Source organism: Peromyscus eremicus, chromosome 23 (assembly GCF_949786415.1).
Source record: "Peromyscus eremicus chromosome 23, PerEre_H2_v1, whole genome shotgun sequence".
Lineage (NCBI taxonomy): Eukaryota > Metazoa > Chordata > Mammalia > Rodentia > Cricetidae > Peromyscus > Peromyscus eremicus.
In genome coordinates, this window is record NC_081438.1 from 26,567,111 (window position 1) to 26,586,407 (window position 19,297).

The window sequence follows — 19,297 nt, forward strand, 5'->3', positions numbered from 1 at the left end:
CATCCCGCACACTCCTCCTCCCTCACACTCCTCCCGCACACTCCTCCTGCTGCACACTCCTGACGCACACTCCTCCTGCCGCACACTCATCCCGCACACTTCTGCTGAACACACTCCTGCCGCCGTGTTTCCCCACTGTGACGACCATCCCTCCAAGTGTGAACCCCAAGAAACCCTTCCTTCCTGAATCGCTTTGATCAGGCGGTGAAGGAGGGGCTGAGTCATAAGTGTAGAGACGAGTGTGTTTGGTGATGAAAAACACTCCTTTACATGGTGTGTATGTGTGTGAGTTTGTGTGTATGTATGTGTGTGTATATGTGTATGTGTGCGTGAGTTTGTGTGTAATTATGTGTGTATATATGTGTCTGTGTGTGTGCTGTGTGTATATATGTATCTATGTGTGCATATTTGCGTGTGTATGTATGTGCGCTCTGTGTGTGTATGTGTGCTCTGTGCGTGTGTGTGCGTGCGTGTGTGTGAGTGTGTGTGTGCATGCTGTGTGTGTATGCGTGTGCATATTTGTGTGTGTACATATATGTGCTCTGGGGGGTGTTTGTGAGTGTGCGTGTGCGTGTGCGTGTGCGTGTGCGTGTGTGTGTGTGTGTGTGTGTGTGTGTCTTGAATGCACAGAGGTCAGAGGACGACTTGCAGAAGTCTTTCCCAGGATGGATCTCAGGCTTGGCAGCAAGAGCCGTTACCACCCTCTCACGGTCCCCAAACTCATAGTTTGTCTGCTACCGTTGATGTTAGTTGACGGTCGGTCAAGAGACGGTTCGGGGGCTGGAGAGATGGCTCAGGTTAAGAGCACCGGCTGCTCTTCCAGAGGTCCTGGGTTCAATTCCCAGCACCCACATGGTGGCTCACAAACATCTGTAATGAGATCTGGCGCCCTCTTCCGGCCTGCAGGGACACATGCAGGCAGAATGCTGTATACATAATAAATAAATAAATCTTTAGAAAAAAGAGAGACGGTTCGTGGGTAAAGCACTTGAGTGGGAACTGGAGTTGGGATCCCCACCACCCACATAAATACCCAGGGGGACATTAATGTCCGGGCTTTAACCCCAGAGCCCAGGAGGCAGAGGCCAGGGTCCTCAGAGCAGGCTGTCTGGGTGTGTTAGCTGCATAAGCGAGCTCAGGGTTCAGTACATAAGAGGGAGAGCACTTGAAGACACGTGATGTTAACCTCTTCACGCTACACATACACATGAACACGTGTAATTTAAAAAATGGATTTTTTTAAAGGACAGAATTGGTATTAGCGATTTTCTCTGCCTCAGACTCTGACGGGTCTCTGCGGGGTGTCCCCCCATGACACCCACTTAAGGACTCTCTTCTGTACCCCACCCCACCCCACCCTCTTGCGACATCCCAGTTCCTTTAGCTTATCTTGCTTCTTAAAATAGAAGAGGCTTCTAGACCCCCATTTCTCCTGCTAGCGTCCCGGCTCACATAGCTGACACAGAGGAGGAATTTCACCACCCTCCTGACTCAATTCTTCCCAGCCCTGGGACCCCAAGTGTCCTCTGACATGCTTGGCTTGTGCAGTTTGCAGGAAATGGAGCCCTTGCCGGGCAAGCTCTCCAAAGGGAGCCACATTCCAGCTCTGTCTTCTTTTTTTTTTTTTTTTTTTTTTTGGTTTTTCGAGACAGGGTTTCTCTGTGTAGCTTTGCGCCTTTCCTGGAACTCGCTTTGTAGACCAGGCTGGCCTCGAACTCACAGAGATCCACCTGCCTCTGCCTCCCGAGTGCTGGGATTAAAGGCGTGCGCCACCACCGCCCGGCTCAGCTCTGTCTTCTTGACCCTGAAGTTCTCAGCGTCTTTATCTCCTTCTCTCTTCACGCTTCCTCCCTGCGTGAGCTCATCCGGTTTTATAATCCAGTTATGGTGCATCTTTTATAAAACGGTGTCTTAGACTGGAATAAACTACCCAGGGCGGGGTAACCTTGTAAGGGAAGAGAGGTTGGCTTTGGGTCATGGTTCTGGAGGCACAAGGGTGAAGGGCTGTGTCTGGTCATCAGAGACAGGGAGCCTGGACATCGTACCACACACAACACACACACTGTACAAACACATACCACACACACACATACATCACACACACACACCACACCGCACACACTGTACAGCATAACCCACACCCACCACACATACAGACACACACTTACCACACCTGTACAAATACACACTGTATGAACACACATACATATCTACCACACACACCATACACATACCACACCCTCATACTGTCCAAACACACACACATCACATACACTCACATATATCCCACACATACATCACACAACACCACATATATACACATATGTCACACACACTACACACACATACATCACACACACCACACATACACATATGCACCACACACACTGTACACACATACACACCACACCCACCTACACATAGACCACACCAATACCACACACTTACTGTACACACACACTCACTACACACATACACATACCACATGCTGCACAAATATACATTGTATGAACACACACACACATACATATCTCACACACACGACCCCTCCCCACACACACCCCACAGGTACACACATACATTCTTAAAACTAGAAGCAGCCGTCCATCATCCGTTATTTCCTGACGTGCTGTAGAAGCCCCTCGTCTGTCTGTCTGTCTTTCTTCCTGGTGTTCCCCAGGACGCACTTCAGGGACCCGTAAGTGCCGGGCTCTCACAAACGTCTGCTCTTTACACGCGGGGGGCCGGCCAGAGAGTAAAAGCACTTGTGTGAGGATCCAGGTTTGGACCCGAGAACCAGCCTGAAGCCGGACGTGGTAGGACACGTGTCTGTGATGGCAGCATTCCCTGCGTGAGGAGCGAGGTGGGGACGGAATCCTGGAGGCTCACAGGCCGGCTCCCTGCCATCTGCAGCCCGCAGCAAAGAGAGAGAGAGAGAGAGAGAGAGAGAGAGAGAGAGAGAGAGAGAGAGAGAGATGAAGAGAGAGAGAGAGAGAGAGAGAGAGAGAGAGAAGAGAGAGAGAGAGAGAGAGAGCATCTCAAACACGGTGGAAGGGGAGGAATAACACCACGGGAGGCTGCCCTCTGACCTCCACACACTCACATGGCATGTGCACACTCACCCACACGCTCACACACACACACACACACACACACACACACACACACCATATATACATACAAAGGTGAAGTGAAGAAGTAAATCAAGAAATCGCTGGCATCAGTGTGTGTGTGTGTGTGTGTGTGTGTGTGTGTGTGTGTGTGTGTGTGTGTGTCGTGCACCTGTGTGTCATGCATGTGGAGGTCGGAGGTCAACCTCGGGTGCCGGCACCAGGACGTTACCCACCTTGGGTTTTGTTATTTGTGTCGGCCTCTATTAGCCCTGCCTTGGGTTTGTTTTTATTTTTATTTTTTTGCTGTGATAAAACACCCCGACAAAAGCAGCTTAAGGGAGAAAGGGCCCGTCCCGGGTGACGGACGGCTCGTCCCGGGTGACGGACGGCTCAGGTCCCGGGTGACGGACGGCTCAGGGCGCGTGTCTCCGTGGGGAGGAATTCACGGTGGCGGCGGTGGCAGGAGCTTGAAGCAGCGGGTCACATCCCACCCCAGTCAGACGCAGAGAACGATGAGCGCACGCACTGCCGTTCACTTTTGTTCACTTACACCACCCACACAGCCCCGGATCCCAGCCAGGGGATGACGCCGCCCAGGGTGGGCGGGTCTTTCCACCTCACTTCATGTAACCAAGACAATAAAACAGGGCCGCTGGGCACGTCCAGAGGCCCGCTCTCAGGTGGCCGTCGAGGCTAACCCTCACACCTGCAGCACCCCATGTCTGCTAAGCTGGTGGCCTGCTAGCTCCAGGGACCCGCCTGTCTCCCCAGCACCCCCACTCTCCGGTCAAAGCAAACGACACCTGCTTCCTCTCAAGGTCCCTAGACAGGAGACTCCAGCCCCTGGCTGCTAGGTAGAAGCCATCCTCTCAGCCCCTTTCCCCTTCCAGAACCGTCCTCCCTAGAATCTGACTCGGTCCCCCTTCCTCCAGGAAGCCCTCCGGTCCAGCCATTCACAGCCACGTCTCTCTTACCCGAGTCTCCGTGATAGGCACTTGGAACATCCCTCTCATCCTTCTCTCCGTCCTATCTGGGCGTGAGATGAGGGTCTTCCCTCCCTGGGTGTCTCCTCTTCCTGTCCCGCCACCCCCAACGCCTCACATGGTGCCTTGTGTATGGAAGATGCAATTCTGGCTTGTTAAGCTTTAATTGAATCACCGCCCGTCTCTAAAGAGCTCTCTGGCTTCCTGAGCAGGGCCAGGCCTCCGCACCCTTCCTCTGGAAGGAAGCAAAAGGAAGGGAACGGCCCGCCGGGCTTCTTTCCCCATCCCAGGGGACCCAGGGTCTATAAACCCTGCCTCTCCCTCTCTGGCTCTTTTTGGGTCACACTTTATCTCTAAAGACCTGAGGGGTGGGGAGGACAGAGTATGAAATTAAAGCCACGGGTTCAGACTTTATCGTGTAATAAATAAACCACAAGGGATGCTGCGGCCTGCCTCCTGAGCCTGCGGAGATGGGGGCGGTTGGGGGAAAGGGTCGGATCTCCGAGTCCATTAACGGTGTGGTGTTTTGGATATAACTGTGAGGGGCTTGGCTTCTGGGCCCACTGTGGGGGATCCTGCCTACCCCACGAAGGTGCTGTGGCTCTGTAGGTGGAGTTGAAGTGACACCCCAGGTGGGGCAGGGCTGACTCATCTGCGATGATACAGCAGGTGGGGGGCGGGGAGGCAGCGTCCGAGGCCTAGCGGCCAGACAGGAGGGCTGGACTCACTGGGGAGCCCAACAGAGAAGGAAATTTACAGCCTGTGTCGGGGCCAGAGAAAGTGGAGCTGAACTTGGGCGATAATCAGTCTGATTAGGTTTGTGCCTCCTGGAGGGAGCCGAAGAGAGGGAGGGAGGGAGGGAGGCAGAGCAAAGCGGGATGGGGGTGGGGGTGGATGTGGGAAGCCAAGCTAGCTGGCCTAGAGGTGGAAGCCCCAGAGGTTTCCTCAGGTCAAGAGCAACCGGCGGGCTGGAAGTGGAGGAGGAGGAGGAGGAGGAGGGGGAGGAGGAGGAGGAGGAGGGGGAGGAGGAGGGGGAGGAGGAGGAGGAGGAGGAGGAGGAGGAGGAGGAGGAGGGGGAGGAGGAGGAGGAGGAGGAGGAGGGGGAGGAGGAGGAGGAGGAGGAGGAGGGGGAGGAGGAGGAGGAGGAGGAGGAGGGGGAGGAGGAGGAGGAGGAGGAGGAGGAGGAGGGGGAGGAGGAGGAGGAGGAGGAGGAGGGGGAGGAGGAGGAGGAGGAGGAGGCAGGAGCGTTGTTCTAAGTCCCAGACCAGCCCGGGCTACACCATGAGTCCTGTGCCAGCTGAGAGTACATAGAAAGAACTGGTCTCCCTCTGCCCCACCCCAGGAACAGAACAATGGTCAGGGAGATTGTGTGGATGAGCAAGCCCCAAATGGACAGGGAGGAGGGAGGGAGTGCGGAGCAGTTACACGTGGGCTCAGGTGCATGTGCTGGGGGGAAAGGCTGTGGGAGGAGCTGGAGAGTCCATGACCGTCTTCTCCCCGTGTGATCCTACTTGGGAGACCGGGAGGCGAGAGGATGGAAGAAAGTTCAAGACCAGCCTGGCTACTTAGAGAGACCTTGTCTCAAAACACAAAGAAAAGGCTACGGGTGTGGCTCAGTGGTAGAGCACCTGCCTAGAATCCCCCAGTGAGGGGCTGGGGTGTGGCTCATGGTAAAGTGCTTGCCTAGGGAAGGCATGAGGGTTTGTCTCTGGTTAAAGTGCTCAGCTCACATGAGACACTAGTTTCAATCCCAGTACAGGGAAACACACACACACACACACACCCCTACATGAGCAGTGTCCACTTCATCTTGCCGCTCGTCTCTGGTGTCCTTGGCTCGTGGCCTCACCACCTTCCCCTCATCACATCTCCCCATTCTTAGCTGGCACCCCCTCAGCATGTGTCTGCGTCAAAACGTCCCCTTTTGGTAAGGACACCTTTTAAACCAGGGGTTCACCCTCTTTTAGTACGAGTCTACCTGTTTGCTGTCCTAGTTGGTTCATTCTCAGAGGCAGGGTCCCACTATGATGCCCAGGCTGTTCTTGAACTTGTGATCCTCTGGGCAAATCACTGGTCTTTGCCTCCGGTGCCCTCATTTATGAGATAACGGCCACTCCACTTTCCACATTTAGTTAACTAATGATTAATTTTTGTGAGCGTGTCTTGGTGCATGTGTAGAGTTCAAACAACCGCTTACAGGAGTCAGTAGTTCTCTCCTCCTACCGCGTGGGTCTCGGGAGTCGAACTCAGGTTGCCGGGAGTGGCACGTGCCTTTACCCACTGAGCCATCTGGCCGGTCCTGGTCACTCCGTTTTTTCAAGTGAGACAACAGGGTTTGGAGGAAGACGTGACCTTCGCACACTTACCCAGGTGGCCAGTGTCTTGATTGACAGAGCAAATGGAGCCGGCAGGAAACGGTGCTGACGTGGATAATGGGAGGCAGCATCGACAGCCCCGTGAAAGACCTCCTTTTAGTGCTGTGGCCCACGCCTGTCATCCCAGCACCCAGGAGGTAGAGGCAGGAGGATCGGAAGTTCAAGCTATCCTCAACTACATCTCAAGTGGGAGACCAGCCTGGCCTACAAGAGACCGAGTCACAAAAGAGAAGGAGAGGAAAGGTCCCCTCCCGTTTCGTGGATGTGCAGGCTCATGAGAGAGAATTCCTTCCCTCCATTAAAAAATCACTTGTTTTTGGCTAGGTAGTCATCACACACCTTTAACCCCGGCACTTGGGAAGCAGAGGCAGGCTGATCTCTGTGAGTTCGAGGCCAGCCTGGGCTACAGAGTGAGTTCCAGGACAGGCTCCAAAGCTACACAGAGAAACCCTGTCTCAACAAAACACACACACGCAAAATCACTTGTTTTATTTGTGTGCATGTGTGTGCATGTGGGTGTGGGTGCGTGCACACGCTCACCTGCCAAGGCGAGCAAGGTCAAAGACAACTGGCAGGAGTTGGTTCTCCCCTACCCTGTGGTCCCAGGAATCAAACTCAGGTCATCAGGCTGTGTGGCACATGCCGCTGCCAGCTGGTCCATCTCGCCACCTCCCCGAGAGGCAACTCTTAACGTGAAGACATCTAGATTCAGCAAGCTGAGGATTTTGAGGGTAAAAATGAAAAAAAGAACCCGGTGTGGGCTGCAGAAACCGACCGGTGCCTGCAGATGCTCAGAATGCCCACGAGGGGGCGGCAGAGTCCGGCTCTGTCTTAGAGTTGGGCAGTAAGGGCGGCTTGAAGCCTTCCAAGGGCAAAGTGGACCGGAAGCGCAGAGAATGAACGTCCCCTGCTTCCTGGGCCGCGCCTTTAATCCACCACCCAGGAGGAAGGTGGAGCTCCGAAAGTTAGAGGCCAGCCTGGTCTACACAGCAAGTTCCAGGCTTGCCAGGGCTGTATAGTGAGACGCTGTCTCAAAAACACACCAACCTCACACGACAGCTCACAACTGTCTGTAACTCCAGTTCCAGGGAACCCGACACCCCTACACAGACATACACGCAGGCAACACACCCATGCACACACCCGTGCACACACCCATGCACACAAAAGTAAAAAGAAATAAATAAAAATAAAACAAAACGATCCCCGAGAGTTGGAGGGAGCGCTCCGTGGCAAAGTGCTTTGCTGTCCAAGTGTGAAGACCTGAGGTAGGATCCACAGTCACGTATACATGGACCGGCAGCACGCATCCGTAATCCCAGGTTCTTCTTCTGTGTGTCTATATGTGTGCACACGTCTGTCACGGTGCACATGTGACAATCAGAGCACAGTTTCCGGGAGCTGGTTCTCTCTTTCTGTCAGGTCTGGCTTGGCAGGAAGTACCTCTACCCATTGAACTATCTCACCAGTTTTCCTCCTCTTAACTTGGCTTTGGGGGATTTGAACTCATGTCTTCACGATTACCTAAAAAGTGTTCTTTTTAAAAAAATAATTTATTTTTATTTTATGTGCATTGGTGTTTCACCTGTGTGTAGTCTGGGTGAGGGTGTCAGAAGGCCTGGAACTGGAGTCACAGACAGTTGTGAGCTGCCATGTGGGTGCTGGGAGTTGAACCCAGGTCCTCTGGAAGAACAGCCAGTGCTCTTAACCATTGGGCCATCTCTCCAGCCTCCAGAGAGCTTGATTCTATGTATGCTTATGTGTGTGAACAGATGTGTTCCTGCCTCATGACATTCCCCAGAGACCAGCAAGTGATGCAGGGGAAGGCTGGGGGTGGTACCTTTTCGTTTGTTTGTTTGTTTGTTTGTTTGTTTGTTTGTTTTCGAGACAGGGTTTCTCTGTGTAGTTTTAGTGCCTGTCCTGGATCTCGCTCTGTAGCCCAGGCTGGCCTCAAACTCACAGAGATCTGTCTGCCTCTGCCTCTCGAGTGCTGGGATTAAAGGCGTGCGCCACCACTGCCCAGCATGGGTGGTACCTTTCTTAGGTGACAATATTCCCTCTCATGGGATTGGGGGCTGAATCACATCTGGACGGAAGAGGAGGACAGAGAAACCAGTAGATGTGGCCCGGGAGCTGGTACAATGTGGCAAACAGAGCAAGTGCCCAAATCTGTAAAACTTGGAACCAATTTGCTTTGGTTGTTTTTAGTTATTATAAGCATGTATGGGGGATAGAGAGACGGTTAAGAGTGTGACTGTTCTTACAGAGGAACTTGAGTTCTCTTCTCAGTACCAAATAAAGGTTTACAATAGCCTGTTACTCCAGCCCAGAGGATCTGATGCCCTCTTCTGGCCATCACTGGCAATTGCACTCATGTTCACACACACACACACACACACACACACACACACACACACACAATTAAAAACAAAATAAATCTTAAAAAAATAAGCATATAATTGTATTTACATAGGAAAAATTAGAATGCACCAAAATAAAAGCTTTAATTATACTCAGTATCAGAAAGAAACTCAAAACTAAGCATGACCTTGTGAAGAGAGATAGTCTATATTAAAAACGTTGTTTCCCGTGGAGATGGGATTAATCTTTCTTAGAGGAGTGTTTTGCAGATGGTAAAATGCAATCCAGTGTCAAAGCAATCATTTTAGCAGCAACGGGTACGGGGTGGGGGGTGGCGGCGGCGGCAGCACTGTCCTTGGTGCTGAATCCGGCTCAGGAGCAGAACATCTCTGGACACGGGATTCCGGGAGGCATCGCCCACCATCATGACATGCCCATTGCACTTTCCACACTGTTTGACCTTCCATCACTCTTGTCTCTCTCTTATTCAGTCTTGCCAACTACAGGGTCTATTTCCCATAAGTCCCCCATGGGGAGTTCTCAATGGAGGGCGTGTGCCACCATGCTTGACCCAGTGGGGTTCTCCTCAGCCCTCAGCTCCACGGATCCATGCGAAACCGCTTTCGTGGTGGTGTTTACAGTGATGTCATGACCACCTGGGGCCTCTGAATCTGGATCTGAAAAACAGAAGCAGGTGAGGGCTGAGCACAGGAGAAATTTAGTTTTGGAAGCACCCAAGGGTCTACAACCTTACAACTACTCAGGCCCAGATCCAGGGTTATAGGTTAGCCCACCCCAGTGTCCACCCCATCTGTCATCTGCTGGAGCACATGAGGGGACCGGTCCTGCAGACCCAAAGCTGCAGGATCTCCACGACACAGGGCACCAGCAGGATAACCAAGAGGAGTCCCAGTGAGGGCCCATATAACCAAGAGGAGTCCCAGTGAGGGCCCAGCATTGATAGTGTAGTAGAAACCAGACCTCGAACCAGACCAATGTCTCTGCAGTGAACACTCACAAGTACAGATACATGGACAAAGGGTTTACTGTGTGACTCACTGCGTCACACTGCAGCTTCCATGACAAGATCCCCCCCTTTTTTTCTCTTTTCTCTTAAATTTTATCTGGGGCGGGGGCTACAAGGGCAGAGGGCAGATACCCAGGGATGGGAAGTGAACGGGATGGAGATGCATGATGTGAAAGACACAAAGAATAAATAAAAAGAAAGTTAAAAAAACTTGGGTCTATGGAAGCACTCAGCTGGAACCTGTCTCTTTAAAAACGTTGTCACATTTCCTTCCTTCCTTCCTTCCTTCCTTCCTTTCAAGACAGGGTTTCTCTGGGCAGCTCTGGCTGTCCTGGATCTCGCTCTGTAGACCAGGCTGGCCTCGAACACACAGAGATCCGCCTGCCTCTGTCACCCAAGTGCTGGGATTAAAGGCATGTTCACCATGTTGGACCCACATTTTATTTCTGGGGTGGGGGGGTGCACATGAGCAACAGCATGCATATGGAGGTCCAAGAACAGTAAGTGGGAATCAGTTTCCTCTTTCTACCGTGTGGGTCCTGGGGATTGAACTCAGGTCATCAGGCTTGACGGCAAGCATCTTTGCCCACTGAGCAGTCTTGCCAGCCCTGGAATTTGTCTTATTTTTTGGAGTCTAGGACAAACAAGGTTTATCCTTCCTTCCCCGACAGTTGGGTTTAGTAATAGCCCTCAAGGTCTCTCCTGTCCTCAAATATGCCGAATATTTGAAAAGAGATATTTGGAGATGGTCTTATGTAGCCCAGGCTAGCCTTAAACTCATGCCCGTATACAAGGAAGACCGTGAATTTCCGATCCTACTGCTTCTGCCTCCCAAGTGCTGGAACAACAGGTGTGTACCCCCAGCTTATGAAATGGTCGGCTGGAACCCGGGGTTTTGTGCATGCTAAGCAGGCACTCTCCCAACTGAGCTGCATGCCCAGCAGTAAACTATAACTTTAAAGAGTATAATGACTTGGTGATGCACACCCATAATCCCAGCACTCAAGAGACTGGGGCTGGAGGAGCACAAGTTTGATGGCTAGCCTGGGCTACACAGTGAGACCCTGTCTCAAAAAATTGTAAATTCTTTTTTTTTTTTAAAAAAAAGAGTTATTTATTTTATATTTTATGTGTATGAGTGTTTGCCTACGAGGATGTAAATGCACCATGTGCATGCCTGGTGCCTATGGGGGTCTGAAGAGGGTGTCAAGTTCCCCAGAACTAGAGTGATGGATGGTTGTGAACCATGATGTGAGTACTGGGAACCCAACATGGTCCCTGTAAGAGCGACAGGTACTCTTCCTCACTGAGCCATCTCTTCAGACTCTCCCCACCAAATTAAATTTTAAACAACTAGAACACAGAAAGAAACAGAATCTGAAGCCAGGGAAAGTGCTGGCTTCCTCTCCCCCAATTCCCGCCCTTCCAGGTAACACTACTGCAGCGTGCCCCAGAGACCGCTGCCTGGACCATAGACACTATGGCTTTGCTCGCCTGAGGTAGAAGGAACATGGCGGACCCAGGGCACAGGAGGTGGGCGGTTCATCTGGGTCTTTCTTACCTTTCTTTCAGGGTTTATATGTCTTAGGGAGGCCTCGAAGTTGCTGTACATGGAGTCCAAGTGGACGTAGTCTTCTCGTTCTGAGGGAGGAGGAAAGCCCAAGGAGACGGGGTTAGAAAGACAAGTGCTCACCAGACCCTCGAGCCCCACGGATGGGGAGGGTCTTCGTCCCCACGTCCATGAAACAAAAGCCAGTGGGAGTGTGGTGGCCTAAGTCAGTCGCTCTCCAATAGCTGCCTAGTGCTTTAAAGTTAAAGTCGGGAGTGTATGCCTGTAGTAACAGCACTCGAGAGGCAGAGGCAGGAGGATGACAAGTTTGAGGTCAGTATGGGCTACAGACAGAGAGGGACTGTGTCTCAAAAATGATGTAGACAAGACTGGGTTTGAACTTCAGAGATCCCCTTCTTCGGTCTCCCCAGTGCTGGAACTAAAGGTGTCCCCTACCAGGCCGGCCACTGTTTGTTTTTGAGACAGAGGCTCAAGTATCTCAGGCTGGCCTCAAATTCACTATGTAGCCAAGGATGACCTGGACTCTCGACCCTCCTTTCTGCTGGGATCACACAGATGTGCCACCATATTTGGTTTATGTGGTACTGGAGACCAAACCCAGGACTCCATAAATGCTATCCAAGCCCCCCACCCACTGACTCACACCCCCAGCCCCATTTCTAGAAATGATAATGCTTGCATTTAACAAACTACAATGCTAACTTCTTGCCTGTGATATAAGTCACTTGATGAGCATACTCGGCCCTGGGCCCTCATCTACGCCCCTGTAGGTAAAGTTTTATGTTCTGGAGAAATATGCACCATCAATTGGCTCCGGGGCCCCCTAGGGTGTTGCCATGTATTACCCATGTTATATCTCACTCAGGTTCTAGGTAAGCTTTTGAATGTGGTGCGGAGTGTTCGGGGATGGGTAATGATCCCTGTACCTTTCCCGGGTCTCCTGTGTCTCCCACCCTACCCATCACGCTGAGTCTGAGCTCCGCAGAGATCGCCAGTACCTTCGTTGTGGTCGAAACCGACGTTGTGGAAGGATCCAGGGCTTTCCCGGCCCTCCTCCTCATTCCACCTCTGCAGCTGAGACACTCTGGACCTTTGCCTGTTGGTAGAAAACACCACGGGACCCAGTCACGATCACAGAGAAGAGACCAAGACCCAGGATGAGCTACATGTGCGCTTTCGGCAGCTCACTGTCGGCCTCGGGAAGCGAGTTCGCAGCCGGAGGGGGGACGGAGAGAGGATGGCGGAGGAAGGGGCGCCGGCCGCTTACCTGTTGGCCTCTCTTCTGAAGCGGAAGGAGAACACGCCCAGGATGACGAGGATCAGCAGCAGTACTGCCACCCCGGCTCCCACGAGCCCGTACACCAGGCTCTTCTGGATGCCCCAGTCGCAGGTATCCCCGCTGTACCAGTGTGTGTCTGTGGTCAGGCAGCTGACGGGGGCAGAAGGAAAGACAAGAGTCGGTCACGCTCAGGCCGCGGGAGTATCCGTGGACGGGAGTATCCGTGGCCGTTTGACTAGAGCTCTGGGGAGCTGAACGGCTGCACGTGTGGAGACAGAGGCCATCCACAGGCATCATCCCTCAGGCGCTGTCCACAGGACAAGGTCTCCACATGGTTGTAGTGAAAAGTGCCCCCCACACTATTTGAGTATTTGGCTCACATTTGGTGGTGCTGTTTAGAGAGGTTATGGGACCTTTAGGAAGTGGAGCCTTGTCGGGCAGTGGTGGCGGCGCACGCCTTTAATCTCAGCACTTGGGAGGCAGAGGCAGGTGGATCTCTGTGAGTTCGAGGCCAGCCTGGGCTACAGAGTGAGATCCAGGAAAGGCACAAAGTTATACAGAGAAAACCTGTCTTGAAAAACGAAGAAGAAGAAGAAGAAGAAGAAGAAGAAGAAGAAGAAGAAGAAGAAGAAGAAGAAGAAAAAGAAGAAGGGGTGGTGGAGCCTTGCTAGAGGAAATGTGTCTCAAAGTGGCTTTGGGGGCTTATGGCCTCTCCCCATTTCCAGATTGTTCTCTCAGCTCCCTTCTGCTCTGGCCACCTGCTGGCCATGCCTTCCTGTCCATTATGAGACTCCCTCCTCTGGAGCCATAAAGCAAAAATAAATGCTCTTCCGTAAGTTGCTTTTGTTCATGGTGTTTCATCAGTGTGAGCAAAGAGGAATTAATAAGCTGGTCTGCAGCTTGATAAGTAGTCCAGGCCGGGTGGCCAGCAAGTCCCAGGAATTCACCTGACTCCGCCTCTTCAGCTCTGGGATTATAAGGATGGGCTACTACGGACATATTTTTAGAACATTATTTTGAATTTTCAAAGTAAATTAATTTTTATTTTACGCAGGTGAAAGCAGCCTGCCTGTATACGTGTGCACCATGTGCCTGCAGTACCCAGAGCAACCAGAAGAGGGCACCATATTCCCGGGAACTGGAGTTACAGGTGGTTGTGAACCACCAGGTGGGTGCCCATTGCTTCTAAGACATCTCTGCAGCCCGTGCGTGGCTTTGTACGTGGGAGCTGGGGATCTGAACTCAGGTCTTCATGCTTGTGTGGCGAGCACTTTACCAACTTAGCCGTCTTCCTAGCCCTTCCCAGTCCTTTATTATTATTATTATTATTATTATTATTATTATTATTATTATTATTATTTTTGAGACAGAGCCTCTCGGGACAGCTCAGACTGATTTTAGACTCATGATCTTCCTGGTGCCTCTGCCTCCCAGGTGCTGGTATCACGGACATGCACCACCACACTCAGCGTTCAGTTCATAATGCCTTTCTTCGGTTTCCTATGTCTATGACTAGGATATACAGGTTCCCTGTTGCCATGGAGACACATAGAGCTTTCTTTTTTCTTTTCTTTTTCTTTTTTTGTTTTTGTTTTTGTTTTTTTTCGAGACAGGGTTTCTCTGTGTAGCTTTGGAACCTTTCCTGGAACTCACTCTGTAGCCCTGGCTGGCCTTGAACTCACAGAGATCCACCTGCCTCTGCCTCCCGAGTGCTGGGATTAAAGGCGTGCGCCACTGCCACCCAGTGGCTTTCTTTATCTATTTCAATAGCAGAGGACATTTTTTTTTAAATTATAAAATTACATTTATTTACTCTCTGTGTGCGTGCGTGCGTGCGCGTGCACACGTGTGCGTGGATGTCGGAGAACAACCTGCAAACGTTGTCTCTCTCTTTCTACCATGTGGGGCCCAGGGATCACACTCAGGTCACCAGGCTTAGCGGCAAGCGTCTTTACCCACAGCGGCACCTCCCCGGCCACGGGCCACATGCTCTTTCTCTGGAAAGGAGGCCCTGTGCTCTCTGCTAGACTGGGAGCCTCCCGAAGCTGGAGCGTCCATCGCTCGCTCCGTCTCGGAGTTTTTCCTGCCAGGCTGGACATTCCCTGACCCCCTTTGCTCTGGACTTGCCCGTGCCTGTCCCTTTAACCATCCAAACGGGTTCTCTCACAACTGTATACTTTCAAGAGATGCAGGGATGCAACCTCATGACCTTGGCCTCCAGGAGAAGACCCACCCCACGGGCAAAGTGGGGTACTCACAGGCACTGGGGGCCACTTCGCTGCAGCTGGCACTTGCCGTAGTGGCAGTCCAAGGAGGCTTTGTAGCCCGATGAGCAGGGCGTGATACAGTGCAGCTTATCGTTCTTGTACTCCAAGGTGACATACTTCGCAAAGTCCTCTCCAGCCTCCCTCTGGCATGCCTCTGAGGGGACATGGGAAAACAGCTAAGAATCAGGAGGTCTGTCTCCTGGCTGGCCGGCTCCTCCCTGCCCCACCCCTCTACCTTTCCAAGCCTTTCCCAGAACCACGCACACTACATACATACCTTCAGGAGTTTCAGTGACGGAAATGTTTTGCACACTGGTGGCAGTTGAGTTGAAACACAGCAAAAAATCTGTGAAGGAAACACACAGCGCCGATTGTCACAGAGGCTCCCGGGGCTTCCCTGGGTCAATGTGGGAGCCAGGCTGCAAGGCTACAGACTACTCCACTTTCACACGAGCATTCTGCTTTGAGGATTTTTTTTTTTTTCCAGAGACAGGATCTCACTGTGTAGATAGCCCTGGCTGCCCTGGAATTCAATATGTGACCAGGTTGGCCTCGAAGTCACAGAGACCTGCCTGCCTCTGACTCCCCAAGGGCTGTGTTGAAAGACACAGCCACCACATGGGCCAGGTCAGGACTTCATAAGGAACAGCACACAGCAGACATGTGCTACCACAGGGCTGCCTGTGCCCATGCCTGCCCACTGAGGAAGCCTGTATCCCTGCAAACCAGGAACCCAGATAAATCCTTCCTCTTTGGCCTTGTTTCTGCCAGGTTTGGCCACAGCACTCGAACTAGTGGGCGTGGAAGCAGGAAACCGCAGGAGGGGATGCCAGACTCCCAGCTCTCTGATGAACCACACTCACCGGGTCCCACACCCCCCTCTGCCAGAATCCCCTCACTACTCATTGTATTCAGAAGATTCACTATGTAGTCAACCATGTGATGATGCCCCAGCTGTCCTGAATCCCCTTAAAGTTGATGCTCTCCAGAAATTCTCCATCTCTGTACTGCTCTGTGCCCTCCCACCCAAAGCTTTCTTGGAGTCTGACAGGGGTGACCGGCCCTAGCTCTGAACACAGATCCCAGTGACCCACAATCTTGCCTTCCTTCACTGTGCCTGACCTGTCCCAGGGTCAAAAATCAGAGAGGTGGGGAGATTAGCGAGTCACCCTCTGAGAGGACTTCCCTCCGGGCATACTTTACCTGTACTACAGTTTTTATCAACAAGTACTTGTTGTGCGGTCGCATTCTGGATTTTTTCCCTCACATTAGAGCTGATGTTCTGTAGCGCATTTTCGTATCCTTCAGTGTACGGGGCCTTCAGGATGACGTCATAATCCACCACGATACTGCCCTTCCTGGGGAGAGAGGGGTGAGACCTTGAGCATCCTCCTGTGGTCACACCTATCATTGACATCCCTTGCCTCCTCTACAGTCCTGGGAGGGATTCTAGGCCAGAGGACTGAGAACTTGAGGCTAACCTGGGCTATGTAGTGAGTTCAAGCTAGCCTGGACTATAGAGCAAATATAGGAAAGGCAGAGACACAGGGAGAGAGGGAGATGAGAGAGACAGAGACACAGAGAGAGAGACAGAGACAGAGAGAGAGAGACAGAGAGAGGGAGATAAGAGAGACAGACACACAGAGGAGAGAGAGAGAGACAGACAGACAGACAGACAGAGGGAGAGAGAGAGATGAGAGAGACAGAGAGAGAGAGAGACAGAAAGACACACACAGAGAGAAGAGACAGAGAGAGAGAGAGAGAGACAGACAGACAGACAGACAGACACACCCATATGTATTGGAGAGTACTAGTTAATGAAGCCTCTGTCGTATAAACACAGAATTCAGGCACTCATGTAAAAGCTGGATGTCATGGCCTGTTGTTCAAATTTCTAATGATCTTTTAACAAAAACCCAGAGCCAGATATCGGGATGAAAGCTTTGAAAGATCAGAGCAGCAGCCACTAGTTCTTATGAAATCTTCAACCTAGAGAAAGAGTGAGTTCCTGTTTCCTCACTCCTTATATACCTTTCTCTGCCCTGCCATCTTACTTCCTGGGATTAAAGGCGTGTGCCCACCACTGCCTGGCTTCTATGTTTTACTCTGTGGCTGGCTCTGTCCTCTGATCCCCAGACAAGCTTTATTAAGGTACACAACATATCACCACAATGGCATGCATCTGTAACCCCAGCACCAGGGAGAACAGGGGCTGGTGGATCACTTGACCTCCTTGGCCAGGGAGCCTAGCTGAATTGATGATCCCCTGGCTAAGTGAGAGACCCAGTCACTAAAAATAGGGTGGAGAGAGAGATGATTGAGGAAGACACCCAGTGTGGACCTCCGGCTTCCACAGGTATTCACACGTATGTACACATGTACCTACATACACACACACACACACACACACACACACACACGCACGCACGCACAGAGGCATGCACAGACACATGTATGCACACACAAATATGTATATATGACAAACACACAAAATTTGGCTAGGCAGAGAGACAGCCGAGATTGCACACAGAGGACCCAGGGAAAAGGCACCGTCCCTTGATCTCAGACGTCCAGACCCCAGAGCTGTGAGCTTAGAAGAGATCTCTGTTGTTCAAGCTACAACCACTGGTGTTCCTGCGCAGCACCCACTGTGGGCTGACGTGGCCTGCCAGGCCCAGGTACTCACCTCAGCTCTCTGATGAAAACCCCGTCATACTCAGGGATTCCGGCATAAATTATTGCCATCTGAAAGGCAAGGGGCCAACGTGTCATGGCAGAAGTCCCACCCTGGGGACTTTCTGTGGGACATCAGAACTCCCCAATCCTCACCTCACCTCCCAGCGGCACAGAAACCAAAGAGAAAGTTCCCTTGTCAGAGACCTGGCCTGACCTGGCCGCTCCCAGGCAAATCCTGCTTCCCATCCCTCACCTGCCCCGGCTAGCTGAGAAGCACACGTATCTAACACACTCGGCTGCCATCTTCACCCCTCCACGGGCTGCAGTGCGGGGTGGGGGCTGAATGGCCCTGGGGGGGGGTCACCAGGGTTACCTGTTTTGTAAATGTCTCATTGAACTCCTTGAATTCGTCGGATTGTCGGTCCTGTAGCTGTTCGCTGTAGTTTTTGCTGGTTACCGTCACGGTCACTTCCACGGATGCAGAGACCGTTTGCTCTATGGGGGACAGACAGAAGCACCGACCACTGAGAGGGACCCTTACCAGTGAAATCCTCACCCTGAAGGCCCACCCCGGATGCAGGGAGTGACACAAGCCTCCTCCAGCAAACTGTCCCCTGGAAGAAGAAGGGGGGCATACTGTATTCCTGATGGGAGCTAGAATGCCCCTGAGCATCCTGATGAGTCCGCTACATACTGAACATTTCATAAATGAAAACAGTGTTTAACCTGGGCATTAATCTGGGGATGTAACTCAGTGGTAAAATGCTTGAGCACAAACCTCAGCTTTTGTCTCCAGCAACACACACACACACACACACACACACACACACTTCATGCACACATGTATGCATGTACACATAACATTCGACCCATGTAACCTACAGCACACTTTTTTTTTTTTTTTTTTTTTTTTTTTTTTTTGGCTTTCCGAGACAGGGTTTCTCTGTGTAGCTTTTCGCCTGTCCTGGAACTCACTCTGTAGACCAGGCTGGCCTCGAACTCACAGAGATCCGCCTGCCTCTGCCTCCCGAGTGCTGGGATTAAAGGCGTGCACCACCACTGCCCGGCTCTTTAACATGTTTACCACCAAGGTAAAAGTAAAATATGGGGTGACCACAGTGATTAACAGTGCATTCGTATTGCTTTTGTGGGAGACTGGAGTTCAGTTCCCAGCAGCTCACAGTCAGCTGTGACTCAAGTTCTAGGTGACCCAACACTCTCTTCTGGCCGCTGTGGGTGCCCACACCTGTGGCACATGCAAACGTGCCCCCCACATGCTCACACATGCACACACACTCACCCCCGCCCCCCACCCCCTACACACATGCTCACACACATAAATCTTTTTTTAAAATATGGGCCATAAGAGGTAGGGCAAGGGCAGGGGCCTGATGGGGACTCTCTATGCTTGGTGTGGGGAGGGAGGGCCCTGCCCACACTTGGTGGTTCTGTGGGATTTTCACTCACCTATCTCAATGCTGTCCACCACGTCCTCACACCTTGGCCCGTAGAAGAGGCTGGGGCACTGGCATTTGAGCCCATCCCACATGCCTCCGTTCTGGCAGATGACCACGGGAACTCTGTCCTGGCAGAGGTTCCCCGTGAAGCCGTTGGGGCAAAGGCAGACTTTTCCGTCCCAGGACCCT

General features: G+C 52.0%; 1 protein-coding gene across 1 annotated transcript in view; it reads right to left on the bottom strand.

The window, feature by feature from the left end:
• Positions 1-9,174: 9,174 nt before the first annotated feature.
• The window catches only part of Muc17 (mucin 17, cell surface associated), a 47,563-nt gene continuing 37,440 nt past the window's right edge, over positions 9,175-19,297 (bottom strand). The window contains exons 4-13 of the mRNA XM_059249790.1: positions 19,119-19,295; positions 18,025-18,146; positions 17,662-17,720; positions 16,185-16,333; positions 15,253-15,321; positions 14,967-15,129; positions 12,697-12,858; positions 12,428-12,525; positions 11,421-11,500; positions 9,175-9,509 (exon numbers count right to left, since the gene is read on the bottom strand). Coding sequence (XP_059105773.1) covers positions 9,468-9,509; positions 11,421-11,500; positions 12,428-12,525; positions 12,697-12,858; positions 14,967-15,129; positions 15,253-15,321; positions 16,185-16,333; positions 17,662-17,720; positions 18,025-18,146; positions 19,119-19,295 — 1,121 coding nt within the window. The 3' untranslated portion in view covers positions 9,175-9,467. The remainder of the gene's footprint in view (positions 9,510-11,420; positions 11,501-12,427; positions 12,526-12,696; positions 12,859-14,966; positions 15,130-15,252; positions 15,322-16,184; positions 16,334-17,661; positions 17,721-18,024; positions 18,147-19,118; positions 19,296-19,297) is intronic.